Below are 16,359 nucleotides of genomic sequence, written 5' to 3' on the forward strand. Positions count from 1 at the left end.
AAATTTTAAAGTTTTATAAATTTTCAATATCAATAAAATATAATGGTTTATTCAGGAGTAATTGTTTGTATCCAGAATATATTATTATATTTCATTAAAACAGAAATTTAGTATTAACATATTATTAAACATAAAAAGTACTAAAAATTGTTTTTCTGTATAATTGTATATGCTAAACTCATTCTTTCCTGTGAGCACTAAGAGTCTTTTATTAGGCTTGTCATGAGTGAGACTAGGCCCACAATGGTTCGGCTGAATGGTAAGAGATGGGACCCAACATATCTGAGACAGACCACTCCTCAAAAATTCCTGGGATTTTTTGACAATCTGTATTCAATCCCAGGTCGGCAGAGTGGTCGACCGACACTTTAATTGCTTCGGCTGTCCAGTCAGTTCAGATTCTTTGATCATAACTTGCAGCTCACATCAAAAATTCCTGAAATTTTCTGAGTTATAATTTGGTTAATTAAGTGATTTTAATTAATAATTAATTAAGCAAATAATGGATTAATTTAAATTTATTAATCATTAAAATTTTCATCAGATAGCAAAGATCCATAGTTCAAATTCTCTAATCATTAAATCATTTAATTTGCACTATTACTTAATCTAGAAAATTTCAGAAAATTTTGCATATAACTAATCTCGATTTGTCATGTGTCATCTCTGTGTGTTTAATTCTTACAATTCAGAGACATTGTACTATGAAATCTCTATTAGATATTACACAATACATTAGATTTTAAATAAAATAAATTTTGGAAGTTAAAACATAGTGAATTATAATAAATTGACTTATACTGTCAAGTATATTTTTAATATGATGCTCTAAATAGCTGAATTCAGTACTTTTAAGCATTAATTTCTTTCTTTGGATCTGTTTACAATTTTCTATTGAATAAAACAGAACTTTCTATAAAAAATTGTAATATATAATGTTGTAGAAAATATAGTTGTAATCTTATCCTGCGTCTTCTGAAATTTTTTATAATAATTTGTTCTTCCCTATATTTTAATCTTTTTTGTGAAATTAATATCGGTTTGCTTGTAAGTGAATGTGCTATCTTTGTTGTATATAATTTCATTAAAAAAATTATGATAAATTTCATGGCCATGCCATTAGAATTTGCAAAAAATAAGATTTAAAAGTATAACATTTTATTGTTCTAATTGATTGGATGCAAGAGAAGTTTTAACAAAGAGTATTAGAAATTAGAATTACAAAACATTCTACGATTGATGGAATTATTTAAAGTTAAAACTTCTTTTAGATGATATTCCAATATGGTAGATTAATGCAATCCGTTATCGTTTAGTGATTGCAATAGCAACAGTTTCTCCAGTTGCAGTGCATTTTACACAATATCAGTAGGAAATCCGCAGCAATTTTCTACTTCCAGCCAATGGCAAAAACAGAAACTTGTTTTCATAAACTATTTTTGAGTGTTAATGATATGATCAACTCACTTTTGTAAGTTGTAGCTTCTTATATATGCTATTAAGTTTAGAATCATAAAGAAAACTTTCTGTTTTATCTTCAGAGTTTAAAGAAATTCTTTACAGATAAAATCTTATCTGTGTAGAATGAGATTCTGGATTCTCCCCCATAATTTTAAGGAAAATAAAATTTTTTAAGTGTTTAATTTTTTTTACTTATTAACATGTTCACTGTCCTCATAGATAGCAATGTCCCTAACTGTGTGCCAAAAGTGTTTTTAATGTTTTTGTTTACTTATTGCATAAGATATGTTAAAAATGTCAAAAGAAATTATATAAAATACAATATACAGTGGTGCCTCGTATAACGTACGCCTCGAATAACAGACGCTGCGAACAACGGACTTTCTGTTTGCCCGTTACTTGACTCGAGCAACGGACTGGCTGTGAACAACGGACTTTCCGGCATAATTGGTGACTGCTCCATGGGTGCGTTCTTTATTAGCAGTCGCTCTGCGTCTCCGCTACTACGGGAGTGCGCTGCTGTTTGTAGGCATTTAGGAACGACGGTGAGAAAGAAAGATGGCAGCGCCCGCACTATCGATAGTATCGTGATGGAGGAATCTATAATTCTAAAATATGAGCTTTTAAAGGCAAAAGAAGGGTCCCAATTGTAAAATTTAACCATAAAATGGATTATTTGTTGAAAGAGCATTCAAAATAGCCATGAAAAAAATTAGAATGCCTGCTACCATTCAAAAAAAATTCGTAAAGACACATCACTGCGTGTGCTAACTCGCGCTTTCACAATTTCTAAATTTTCATTCATAAAACCACATAATGGACCTGGAAACGAAACTATCTGAGCCACGGAGGATGCCATGTTGCTTTTCATCGTAAACTACTGCTACAAGTGGCCGTTTTTGCCATTTGACGACGCGCACTCCCACCGGAATTTAGGAATGCGTTCCACAGGAATTTTTAAACGGATGTCGCTCACGCAGAGTTACACGGAGGAATAAAAGAAAGCACCCCATGTTCATTTTTTTATGATACAGTACAGTTATTTTATGCTGCGGAACGAATTAGATGTTTTAACATGTATTTCTATGGGAAAATGCGTTTCGTATAACGGACGTTTCACTTAACGGACGTGCACCTGGAACGGATTGAGTACATTATATGAGGCACCACTGTATTCCTAAAAGTGTACAATAATTAAAACAAAAACTAATAATAAAATTTTCCAAGAGAGAAACACTGCAAATTTTTATGACACTTACGAGAAGGATTGATCTGTGCAATCTCGTGGTGTAGTCTGCTCCAAGAAGTCACTGTTGGTGAACAAGTTAAACATTAATATTGATTCATTATTAGAGATTAAAATTATTTATTTTTAAAGATAATGACTATGAATTTCATGTCAAAACTTAACATTTTAATTTACTCATTTTTACCTTTTTAAAAATTAGAGTTTTAAAAAGTATATAATTATAGATACGTCATACTAACCTTTTATAGCTTTGCATTAACTATGTAAAAAACGTAAGACAAAGGTTTTCGACCCACTTCTTGGGTCTTCCTCATGGTACATAATTATTGTAAAAATGATAGAAACCAACAGATGATTAATTTTGTTAATAATTTTATTTTTATAAATAATAATTACAGTTTTTGCATCGTTAATAAATTGAATTATCATCATTCTTTTCTTACGTAGTGAATGAATTTTAATAAATATAAAAAATACATTTTAATTGAGCCTAAATGCTTTTTTTAAATATAATTTTAAAAGATTCTCTATATCTGGTAAAACAGAATAAAAGAATTATTTTTATAAAAAGATTAAAATTTAATGTAATTAATGCCAAATATAAATAAAAAAGGAGTCAAGTTTATTAATATAATAAAAGAAATTATGAATTAATGATGAAATAGTATTGATACATATGTCAGTAAACTTATAATTTTAATATAATCTTATTAAATAAATAATGTTACGTATATTTTTTAACAAGTTTACAAGCTAAATCAGTATGAATATATTGCTTTAAATATGAACACAATGTTTATATACAGTATGTAAATTTAAGGAGTTAATATGACTTTTATTTGAAATATGTAATATTTTTTATTAAAGAAATCTACTATTTTGGAGTCATTTGTATTGTCAAATGAATCATTTTAAAAATTATATTTCATTGTAATATCATTACCTTCTAGATACTCGTTTACGAAAATATTTTCCATTTTTCAATTTTTTTATATTCTTATTTAATTTTATACTCCTTATTCTGATTTTTAAGATTCTTTTTAAGAATGTATGCATGTTATTAGTATATTTCTTTATTAGTGGAATGGTTAAATTCAAAGTTAAAAGTAAATTAGTGGGTTTAATTTATAGTTTAAAATTTCTTTCTACTTTTAAAATGGGGTTAATCTAGCATGAACTATAATTGTAGGTCTGTGGTGTCTACTTGAACCTCTGACTTCCTTTTCCTTTCTTTTCTTTTCCTTCCCGTTGCATAGTTCTCCATCACCATTCAGCAAGCCGTTCCAATAGCTGTGAAGACGTTCCGAACTGAATTAATCCTTGAGCAAGTTCCTGTTCACGAAAGAAAGACCATCTATCATACAGAATCTACTATTAAAACAATGAATTATTGCGAAGAAGATTACAATGCAGAAACTCAACGTGTATTGACGTCAGTAACGCAGCCTTCGAATGACTTGGAAACCTCAACTTATGTCAATACCACTTCTACGACATTAAATGGTGCATTCCATAAATATGATAGCACTTTAACATTTTCAGAAATTAAAAGTTCGAGAAAACTCGAAAAACTAGACCAGTCAACAAATACAGAACATATAACTTCAATAAGAGCTATTTTGAATACAAGAACTGGAGAAAAATTAACACTATATGAAGCAATAAAATGTAATATAATTAATTTGAAAACAGGACAATACTTAGATGTAAATACTGGAAAACAAATGAGTTTACATAATGCTGTTACACAAAATTTTATAGATACTCAATTTGCTGGTTGTTTAACTGAAATGTGTGGTATTATTGATCCAAAAACAGGCATAGAATTAACATTAATAGAAGCAATTCAAAAGGGTTTGTATGATCCTGAAAATGGAGTTTTCCTGGATCCAAAAAAAGGAAACTCCATAAGCTTAGATGAAGCTCTTAATTTAGGAATAATAAGAGAAGAAAAACTTAAAAGTCTAATGGAATTGCATATTATTAACATTTCTAAACTTACACTTATTGAAGCCATAAAAAAGCATTTACTTAATCCAAAAACAGGAATATTTACAGATCCAGAAACACACAAACAGCTAACATTAGTAGAGGCCTTTAAAGCTAAATTTCTCGATAGTTCTTGTATATATGTAAACGAAGGTGAAATATCATTAGTTGATGCTATAGATAAAGGTTTAATTGACGAAAATTCTGGTCTATTAGTCGATCATTTGTCTGGCGAAAGATATTACATTGACGAAGCAGTCGATAAAAAAATTTTGCAATCTCATAAAACTGAAGTGTATAATTTAAAAACAGAAGAATTCTGTTCAGTTAAAACTGCAATATATGAGAACATTTTAGATTTAAGTTTGGGCAAATATCATGATATAACAAAACAAGAAAACTTTAGTTTTTTGAAAGCACGTAAAATGAAATTCATTACTAACCCTTTAACTTTAAGAGAACTTGTAGAATATAATTTGATAAGTGTGAACAATACAATTATTCATCCTATTTCTCATGTTGAATTAACAATTCTTGAAGCAGTTGCAGTAGGAATAATAGATACTCACACAAGAAACATTGTTTCAAATCAAACTGATGATTTACTTTCTCTTCCCGAAGCTATGGAACAAGGAATAATAACATCAAATGGACATTATCATAATTCAGAAACCAGAGAGATTTTTAGTTTAAATGAAGCTGTTGAGAAAGAATTAATTCTTCCTATTTCTCAAAAAACAGTTTTCGATATTGAAGGAATCAAAGATTCGCAAATCTCAGAATATATAAGTTTTAATAAGGCCATTAAAAAAGGAATACTTAATAAAAATTTAAATACATACTGTGATCTTTCATCTAATAAATATATAACATTACCAGAAGCAACTCAACAGCATCTTATACAACCACAACTTTATCAATTACTTACTAAGAAAGTTGGAATAAAAGATGATAAAGGGAATGAATTAACAGTTATAGAAGCAGTCTGGAAAGATCTGCTTGATTCTAATACAGGTAAATTAAGAGAACCAACAACAAAAAAATTTATTTCCTTAATGGATGCTCTAAACCAGAATATGATAACATTAGAAGGTGCTTCAACTTTAAAAAGTCTGTTAAATATTTCGGTTTTAGTTAAGACCGTGACCAATAAAACAACAAAATTTGTAACTATTTATGAACAGTCTGTTAATTCTGGAACAAAAATAACATTTCAAGAAGCTATAAAAGATGGTCTTATTGATGAAACCAATGGTACATTTAGAGAACCAAAATCTGGTAAAATTATATCTCTGGAAGAAGCAATTAATAGTGGACTTCTAGGATTAACTTCTGAATGGCCAAGTTCTCCAGAAACTGATTATGCACAGAACAGAACAAAACAAACTCTAGAATTTACTTTTCAAATACCTTCACACGATAAAGAAGAAACAGTTACATCTATCAAAGATGAATCTTTTTCGTTTGAGAGGATGAGCAGTCCAAAACAAGTTACTGAAAGCAAAATATTTAAAGAAGAATTATTTAAAAATTTAGCAAGAACAGAACTAAATTCTATTAGTACAAATGGATATCAGGAATATAAATCTCTTGTGAATGAATATGAGCAACAGGTAGACGTACCATCTGGAGGTTGGTTTCTAAAAGAAGTAATAGAAAATGGGATGTTTGATTGCGAAACAGGTCTCTTTAGTATTCTTGGTACTGACAGATTAGTTTCTTTCGAAGAAACAATAAAAATGGAAATAATAAATCCTAATTCAGTCAATGTTGTCGATCCTACAACTAAAACTATTATTCCTGTGATTAAATCATTAGAGAAAAATATCTTGGATTCTACAGGACATTACAATGATGAGAAAAATGGCACTAAAGTGTCGATGAAGAAAGGAATTGGACAAAAATTAATTTTGCTTGAAGACAGAATGGAAGTCGATGCCTTAATAGAAAAAAGGAAGTTAAATATCACTGCTTCATCAAAAGAAGTTTTTCATGAAACGGAAAGATTAGGAACTCATGAAAAACCGGGAGAAACAAAGCTGCTGTTTTCTGAAATAACAAGTTTTCCTAAAGTTAGCACTTCTGATAAAATGGTGTCAACTACTGGAAATGAAATTATTAGAATAGCTTCAGATATATATTATGATCCAACTTCTGGAAAAGTCATTAATTCTACCACAGGGAAGAGTTCTGATGTTGTCACTGCTGTTAAATCTAAAGAGGTTGAATCAAATCAACTTAGAGTGAAAGACATTAACACTGGGAATACTTTAGTCTACGAAGAAGCAATCGACATAGGTTTAATAAATGAAGAAACTAATGAATATGTAAACTATAAAACTGGAGAATCAATATTAATATCTGAAGCTATGAAAAATGGATTAGTGTATTTTTTAACTTCAAATGTTGTTGTTGATTCAAAGGATGATCAAATTGTTGTTCCTATGATTATAGAAGAAAATCAAGAACATTTAAAAAGTATTCATCATGACAAATTAGAAACAGGAAAGTCTCAAGTAATTTCATCAAAAGACAGTTCAAGTAAATTAAATTTGGATAATGACAATAAAGAAAATCAATTTAAGAGTGAAAATGTAACACCAAAAACAAGAGAATTTGTTGAACCACGATTCGAAGTAACATTTGGTAAGGCTAAATCAGTTGAGTCACCTAAACAGGCTGCAGTCTTACAAAAAATTAGGAAAAAAAGTGTAAAACCAAAGGAAGCGGTAAAACAAGGATTAGTTGATGAAACTACAGGAGAAGTATTAAATGATTTAGGAAATTTAAAATCTTCTGATGGCAAACAGTTATCGTTAAAAGAAGCAGTAAAATCAAATTTAATTGATGGGAATATGGGTGCTGTTATTGATCCAAAACGTAATGTAAAATTAACTATACAAGAAGCTCTTGATCTTGAAATTCTGGATCCTGAAAATGGAAACATTATGTTGCCTGTAGGTAGATCACTAACTCTCCCAGAAACAGCAACTCAGGGTTTGATTCAGCCAGAATCATTGAAAATTATACATCCAGAAATTGGCACAGTTTTAACTATACAAGATGCCATTATCTGTGATATTATCAATCCATTTGCTACTGTTTCTGAACCACAAAGCAGAAGCAAAATAACATTAGAAGAAGCAATGAATAAAGGAATTGTAGATTCTATAACAGCTGAAATTCATTTACCAACTGGAACAATAAGTATAGTTGATGCTACAAAAGATATGTTAGATTTTTATTTTCCTCCAAGTGAAACTAGTAAAATGCCTTTGTTAGGATTGACATTTCCTGTTGCTTTACAACATAAACTAATAGATACAAAAACCAAACAATTTACACATCCAGTTACTAATGAACAGCTCTATATTGGAGATGCTATAGATGCTGGTTTGATAATGACTCTTCCCATTCTCCCACTTGCTGATAGCATTAACGTTATAGAAGCTTTAGATAAAAATTTAATAGATCCAATTTCTCTAACAATGATTCATCCGAAAAGTGGACAAAATATTCCGATAAATAATGCGGTCGAGTCGGGTTTACTTCAAATAACTGCTTACCCATTTATAAAGCCACTTACATTCAGACAGGCTTTTGAAAAAAATTTACTTAATTTATCAGAATGTAAATATACTGATGAAAAAACAGGAGAATTGATGCTAATATCTGAAGCAATTGTTAAAGGATGTTTAATTTCAGATGATAGCAAATTCAAAGGGAAATATTCTTTAAGTGAATCATTTAATTTATTGTATGATGATAAGCATAATATGTTTAGAAATCCTCAAACTAGTGAAATAGTCATGTTTGAAAATCTTCTAAGAGAAAATTTAATTGATCTTGATTGTATGATATATAATACATCAACTGGTGAAATTATGACAACTCTTAAAGCATTGGAAAATGGAAAAATTGATATTAAAACTCTAAATTACATTGATTTTGATCCATATAAAAAAGTTCCAATAAAGGATGCATTAAAAATGGGAACGATAGCGGTTATTGATCTCTCGGGATTAGCTATCACTGAGACAATGAAAGTTTCAAATGGTTTGCAAAACAGAGTAATCTCTCCTAATCATTTGGAAGAAGTGCCTTCAAAACTTCAATTGTTTGCTCCATCGTTAATTGGACAGCATATTAACCTGAGAAAATTAATTGAATTGCAAATTATAAATCCACAGAAGTGTTTATTAGTCTTGCAAAAGGAAAATAAGAAGCTGACTGTCGATGAGGCTCTAAAAAATGGGATTGCAGTTTTAGATGATGTAGTAAAAGTATATAGTTTTACAGAATTAATACTTATCAGATCTCAAATTCTTCAGGAAAGAAATGCAATTATTGAATTACTTGATCAAGGTTTTTATAATAAAAGTTCGTCGGTATTTGTAAATCCTCAAACTGGAGAAATGATAAGTTTTTGCGAACTTGTAAGCAGCGGCATATTAAATGCCGAAAAGATAGAAGTTAAAAATTTACAATCGGGTCAATTTATACCACTATTGGAAGCTTTTCACAAATTAATTATAGATAGAAAAACAGGACAAATGACGGATCCAAATACTGGAGAAAAAGTAACGTTTATTGAAGCAGTTGCATTAGGTTGGATTAAAGCTTCAGAAGAAAGTAAAGAAGTTACTCCATTTATCAAATCATTAACACTTCAGAAAGCAATAGAAAATAAGTTATTTGATACGGATATTGTCACTTTTAAGCATCCAATAACTGGAGAGTTTATGGAATTTTTTGAAGCATTAAAAGCCGGATTTATAGATATGACATCAATTGATGTTTATGATCCTAAACTTAAAGATCTCTTAACTTTAAAAGAATCAATAGATTCTGGCTTGGTCGACTTAACAAATAATATTTATATCAATCCCATTACGAGTCAAGAATTAACGTTAGAGACAGCATTTAAAAAAGGTTTAATTGTGATACATCGCCATCCATTTTCATTAGAAGCAATCATTAGAAATAATTGTTACAATCCTAATACTGGTATGATTGAAGATCCGATCACAAAACAAAGTCACAATATTGATAATGCAGTAAAGAAAGGATTAGTTGATGCTTTTATGACAGAAATAAAAGATACAAAAGCAGATAATATAATTTCATTAGATGAGGCTTTAGAAACTCATCTAATTATTTCTAAATCAGGTAAATTGAAAGACACAGCTAAAAATAGTCAATATACTTTAGATGTTGCTTTAGAAAAAGGACTAATTATGACAAATCAAATTCAATTAACACTTTTAGATGCAATAAATAAGGGTCTTTACAATCCATCTACTGGTTTGTTTTTAAATCCTGCAACAGGAGAAGCAATTACATTAGCAGAAAGCATAAAAATTGGATTTATTGATGGTGATTCGGCTAAAGTTAAAAATGTTAAGCAAAGAAATTTAGTTACGTTAGAAAAAGCTATATTAACAGGGTTATTAGATGCCAAGCAGGGTCTTTTAAAATATCCTCAAGTTATGACATTAGATATTGCATTATTAAAAGGCTTTCTTGTAACTACAAGGCAACCATGGTCTCTTCAAGAGGCACTTGAACATCAATTGTATAATACAGAAACTGGACTTATGATTGATTATGTAAATGGGAAAAAAATCACATTAGAAGAATGCATATTACAGGGATATATCAATAAGAATGCATTGACAGTTAAAGATCCAAGATCAGACAATATATTGACATTGCTTGAATCTATTCAGGTTGGAATTATTGATCCAAAATTAGGTATTGCTATAGATCCGAGACACGGATCAGAAATGAATTTCTATGATGCAGTAGACAGAGGATTGATTTTATCTGCAAAACGAAGATATTCCCTTCCAGAAGCAATTTACAAAGGATTTTATGATTCAGAAACTGGACTTTTTATTAATCCATCATCTCAGGAAAAGATGTCAACAGAAAAAGCTATTAGAAGTGGTTTAATAGATCCCAATTCTACTCTTGTAATAAATGAGAGTGATGGAACACTACTTACATTTAATCAAGCAGTTAAACAAAATATAATTGATACTGTAGATGGAAAATTTATTTCAAACAGAATGGGAAAGAAGTTTAACTTTCAGGATGCTTTTGATAGAGGACTATTGATTGACTTGAGAAGACCATTATCTTTAAAAGATGCACTACTAAAAGGTTTGCATGATGAAAGAAATGGTAAATTTCTTAATCCCGACACAGGAGAATATATAACTTTGAAAGAAGCTCTTGAAATAAATTTAATAGATGCTGAATCTGTTCACGTTAAAGATACTAAGAGTGGTTTTCTAAAGAAAATATCTCTTTTTACTGCAATAGAGAATGGTATGATAAACAATGAAACAGGAAAACTTGTACTTCAAGATAAAACTGAAGTGTCATTGCCAATTGCTTTTGATTTAGGTTTGATAATTGAAAGCCGAATGGCAATATCCTTACAAAAAGCAATAAAACAAGGATTATATATAGAAGAAACTGGAAAGTTTACAGATCCTAATACTGGACAAAATATTACTTTACACGAAGCTGTTAGACGCTTTGTAATTAATCCTTCTTTACCTTGTTATTGGGATCCTTTATCTGAAAGAATTCTTTTATTAGTCGAAACAATTAGAGCAGGAATTATAGATCGAAGAGAAGGAACATTTCAAGAACCTAATAGTAATCAGTGCATACCTCTTAATGTAGCTTTGGAACGTGGATTTATAATAGACATTGAAAATCCATTTAGTTTATGTGAAGCTGTAACTGTTGGTTTGTATAATCCAGTAAATGGAAAACTAGTACATCCCACTAATGGAAGATATTTAACACTTGAAGAAGCAATACTAGAAAATGTTATCGATTTAAAAACATCCTATGTGAAAAATAAACAAACTAATCGTTATATGTTATTATCTGCAGCCATTGATTCTAAACTTATTGATGCAGAACTTGGAAAATACATTGTTCCAAACTCTTCTCAAATGCAATCTTTTAATGAAGCCGTACAAGAGGGTTTGATTATCAAGTGCAAGAAACCTATGGATATAGATGAAGTATTTAAAATGAAGCTATTTGATGTAACAACAGGAAAGTTTATTGATCCAGAAATTGGTGATAAACTTGATTTAAGTCAAGCTATTGAGCAAGGTTTAATTGAACCATCTACTGCATCTGTTAGAAATGCATTTACTGGTCAATTACAGTCAATTAGAAGTGCTATAGAAGATGGGATTATTAATGTTTCTTCGGGTACAATTATTGATGAACGAAATGATAAGACAATATCACTATTACAAGCATATGAAAGTGGATTAATTATTAAAACTGAGAAGCCAGTTTCATTTCAACAAGCTTTAAAACATGGTTCTATTGATTTCAGTAAAGGAACTTTTAAGGATCCTAAAACTATGATTGAGTATACTTTAGAAGAAGCAATAAAGAATGAATTAATAGATCCTGAATCTGCTGTCATTAAAGATCCAACAACAGGAAGATTTAAAACTTTAAAGAATGCAATTAAAGAAAATATTATTGATATTAAAAGAAAAGTTATGATACATCCATTTCATGGAAAAGCTCAAAGTTTAACAATCATGTTCGATCAGGGAACACTCATATTTCTTCATGAGCCATTAAGTTTTGATCAGGCAATTGAAAAAGGCTTTCTAAATACAATTACAGGACAATTTAAAAATCAGGAATTAAATGAGCCCTTAAGTTTAAAAGAAGCTATAGTATTAGGCTACATTGATTCAGATACAGTTCTTGTAAAAGATACAAAATCAAGAAAAATATTGAAGTTTCCAGAAGCTTTTGATCTGAATATTATCGATCCAGAGAAAGGAACTGTTTTAAATGCAGTTACTAATCAGTTATTGACAATAAATGATGCTTTAAGTAATGGTTTAATTCTAACATTTAAGAGACCATTAACATTATTGGAAGCATTGGAATATAAACTATATAATTCACAGACTGGTTTATTTCTTAACCCATATAATGAACTTACATTAACATTCCAAAAAGCAATTGCATCAAATCTTATCGACCCTACAACAACCCGAATACGTGATGCTCACAGTGGAGAAATAATGACAATTCATCAAGCTCTTGAATCTGGTTTACTAGATGGTGAAGCTGGCTGTTTGATAAATTCCCACACAAGGAAGCGTATTAATCTGCTTCACGCTCTACGTGACGGTCTACTGATTGCGGCAGAAAAAAGGGTAAGAATTCAGGAGATTCTGTATTGCATGGTAAAATTTATTCTGCTGCAGTATTTCCTAATGTATTTATATATAAATATTGTTAATTTTTAACCCTTAAAAAGATGATATTAAAATTTGTAATGCGAAAATTTGTTATTTGTGAATTATGATTTTTTTTCAAGAATTATTATTAATTAATAATTAATGAATTATTTAATTTTGTTTATTTATTTATTTATTATTTACTTTACTAATAATGCATGAAAGATTAAACTTTCATTAACAAAAATGGATCCTTGGCTTCATACGAAAATGGTGGTAGTTGGAATTTCAGAGTCTAGTAAAATTTATGTTTTTTTAGTCAGAAGCATGCAGTTTGCTAAAGCTTTGTGAAGGTATTGCTGGTTTTATGCAGTTTGCCTGTTAAAATATTCATGGTATTACTATTTTGCATTTGTTGTTTGTTTATGCTATTTGTAACAACTTTTATGCTGTGAATTTTTTGTTATTTGTTTTTTTGTGCATGAAACAATTTTAAAATGTATTGTATAATCATTTTTATTATAATTTTTAAAATTTTTTATTGAGGTAAGTATATATTAAATATTTAAAATCTGCTTTCAAAATCATATTGGATAATATTTACATAGGAGATATTTAAGTAATTGTTTTCTATTTTTGTATTTTTTTCCTATTAGATTGCTGTAGAAGAAAAATATAAGTTGTGCGGAGATAGTATTTCTAGGCTGTTTTCTTGGGTCGAGAACACCGAACTTCAGCTGGCAGATTTAGGCCTTGTTAAAGAAACAACCGAAGAACTACATCATCAAATCAATAATGCGAAGGTTGTTAATAATTTTTGAAATTATATTTAATTTTTAATCTAATATATAAATTTATCATAATTTTTCTTTTAAGATAATAGCAATACTTAAAAATGTTTTAATATTATGTTGCACTCTAATATATAATATAATAATGTTATAAGAATATGCAAAAGATAGCTACCGTATTTTCTGGTGTATAAGACAACTTTTTAACCCAGGAAAATCTTCTCAAAAGTTGGGGTTTGTCTTATACGCCGGAAAATATGGTACTTTTATTTCTGTGACATGTTTAAATCAGTAAAATGTTTTCACTGATTACCTTTATTATTACTCATATTTTACTGATAAAAGTTCCTTTTAAACTTTTAAAAGGGAAGTTTAAGATGAATTTTATCAGTTATGAAGACATTTAATTAATATTATTAAATAACTCGATGATTATTTAGTGATATTAATTATTTATGTGCTCTTTAATACGCTAACGTGTAATATATTTTGATTTATTCTGTAAACGAATTTTAATTTTTTTTAGGCTCTTAGAGATGATATTGAAGAACATCAAAAACCAATTTTAATTTGTTTGGATCAAGTATCTCAAGTAATAGAACAAGGTCAAGAATTATTGAGCAAAGAAGAAATTTATCAACTTCAAAAAGATTCGGATTTGTTAAAGAGACGTTACGATGCCTTATGCATTCAAAGCGAGAAATTATTGAGACGTCTTAGTGCAGCTCTGGATGAATTACATAAATTTTCAGTAAGCAAATTCAATTTAGAGTTCGCAATTTATCTGAATTTATTTCAAGTGTTGTAAAATTTATTATTTATTTTCTGTTATTGTTTTACTCTTTATTAGGCTGAACTTCACAGTTTTAGTATCTGGTTAACTGAAGCAAACACTTTACTTATTGATAATGAGCGAAGTCTAGGGGATCTTCAACATTTGAGACATAATGCCAATGCATATAAAGTAAATAGAGTTATTTATTAATAATCAATTTTATTGTTTTTGTAATTTAGAATATTTTCATTTATTTATTTCTTTGTTCATTAAATGTTTTTATTGTTAGCTTAAATTTTTTCTTGCTTCTTAAGTCATGTTAGTATTCAACTCTTTAATTGTTGTCTACACATAAACGTAAAATTTTTTGTAATAATCATTTTATTTTTACAATTGTTTAAAGGCTATAAAACTTTATAAAAACCATTGACTTTTTTCCTTGATCAATAAAATCTTTCCATAAAACAACATATAAGAGAGAGACAATTATACTTTTTTTGCCACATGAAATACATTTTGAACTTTGTACTTATTCTTTTTAAATTGTAATCATTTTTTTCTATATCATTTTCTCCATGTTAAGTTTCTAATCTAAACATAATTTTAAAGGAACCTAAAAATGTTTGTTTAATAAAATTACTTTCTGGATTTGAAGATTTAATTACATTATAGTAGATTAGATCTAGTAGAAAATTTTTATTTTGCAGTTATGTAAACAATGCTTTATATAATATCCAACAATTAGGGCGTGACTATGCAGACGCGAATTTAGAGCGAGCGAGAGGTTGCGAGCGATTTAGTTTTCACAGAGGAAAACCATGCACAAGTGAGAAGCGAAAAATAACGCTGGCGAGAGGGAATTTCTGGTTCTCGCTCATATCTGACAGGTTTTGATATTTATCGCTTCTCACCTCTTCTCGCCACATATTCTCGCTCGCTTGCGTCTGCATAGTCGCACCCTTAGTGCTGCTATAGCTTAAAACAAATAACTTTATATGAAATTGGTCCAGTTATTTTATTTCATAAAAATTTAATTTGAACAGTTAATTTTCAGTTAATAACAGTTAAAATATCTCATTGAATAACTAATCATGTTACATAATGCAAATATGTAACACGATTAGTATTTGTATTATGTAACATGATTAGTTATTCAATGAGATATTTTTAAAAAATTATGTAAATATCTTGTATTTATACATTAATTAAAGATAAAATGTTCCAATATATAAAGATAAAATTGAAGTTTTTTAATTCAAACATTTTATCAAAATATCTTGCCTGAATTACAAAAACTTATATATATTTTCTTTTCAGACTTTTGCCAGTGATGTTATTGCACATCAAGCCGATCTACGTTTCATAACAATGGCTGCACAAAAATTTTTAGATGAATCTAAGGTATATTACATTTCATACAATTATTATTTTTTATAAGCTTTTAAAATCAAATAAAGTGGAATTCAGTTAATGTAATTACCTATTAAATTTAGTGAAATCAATCACAATTAGTACAAATTAAAATGATGTAATTTATATACTTGTGGAGAAAACAATAAATTATGTTGAGATGGATAATGTGCCATCTGAAAATATCTGAACATAAAATTTGTGTTTATTATAAATGTAAATTATAAATATTTATTATAAGATACATCTTTGAGATATATTATTATAATGTTTGTCAGTGGCATAGCAAGGGGGGGTGTATCATACACCAGGTGCCACTCGCAGAGTGGCACCCAAATGGTCTCCAAGACAAACTATATGTGTTTCTGGAGGGGGGCACCAATAAAGTGTCGTGCACCGGGTGCCAGTTATGTTTGCTTATCTCAAGAATTTTCAGTAATA

General features: G+C 29.1%; 1 protein-coding gene across 11 annotated transcripts in view; it reads left to right on the plus strand.

Moving 5' to 3' along the window:
• shot (dystonin-like protein short stop) overlaps window positions 1–16,359 on the plus strand; it is a 161,014-nt gene that overhangs the window by 89,735 nt on the left and 54,920 nt on the right. For 8 of the 11 annotated variants that reach the window (XM_067287921.1, XM_067287923.1, XM_067287920.1 and 5 more), the window contains 4 exons: window positions 13,599–13,745; window positions 14,260–14,484; window positions 14,584–14,697; window positions 15,826–15,909. In XM_067287921.1, the coding sequence (XP_067144022.1) occupies window positions 13,599–13,745; window positions 14,260–14,484; window positions 14,584–14,697; window positions 15,826–15,909 (570 nt within the window). Of the gene's footprint in view, window positions 1–6,125; window positions 12,919–13,598; window positions 13,746–14,259; window positions 14,485–14,583; window positions 14,698–15,825; window positions 15,910–16,359 lie in introns of those variants that run through there. The other 3 variants (XM_067287916.1, XM_067287917.1, XM_067287918.1) reach the window with 1 other exon arrangement.

Source organism: Centruroides vittatus, unplaced genomic scaffold (genome assembly GCF_030686945.1).
Source record: "Centruroides vittatus isolate TY-2023 unplaced genomic scaffold, ASM3068694v2 scaffold_752, whole genome shotgun sequence".
NCBI lineage: Eukaryota > Metazoa > Arthropoda > Arachnida > Scorpiones > Buthidae > Centruroides > Centruroides vittatus.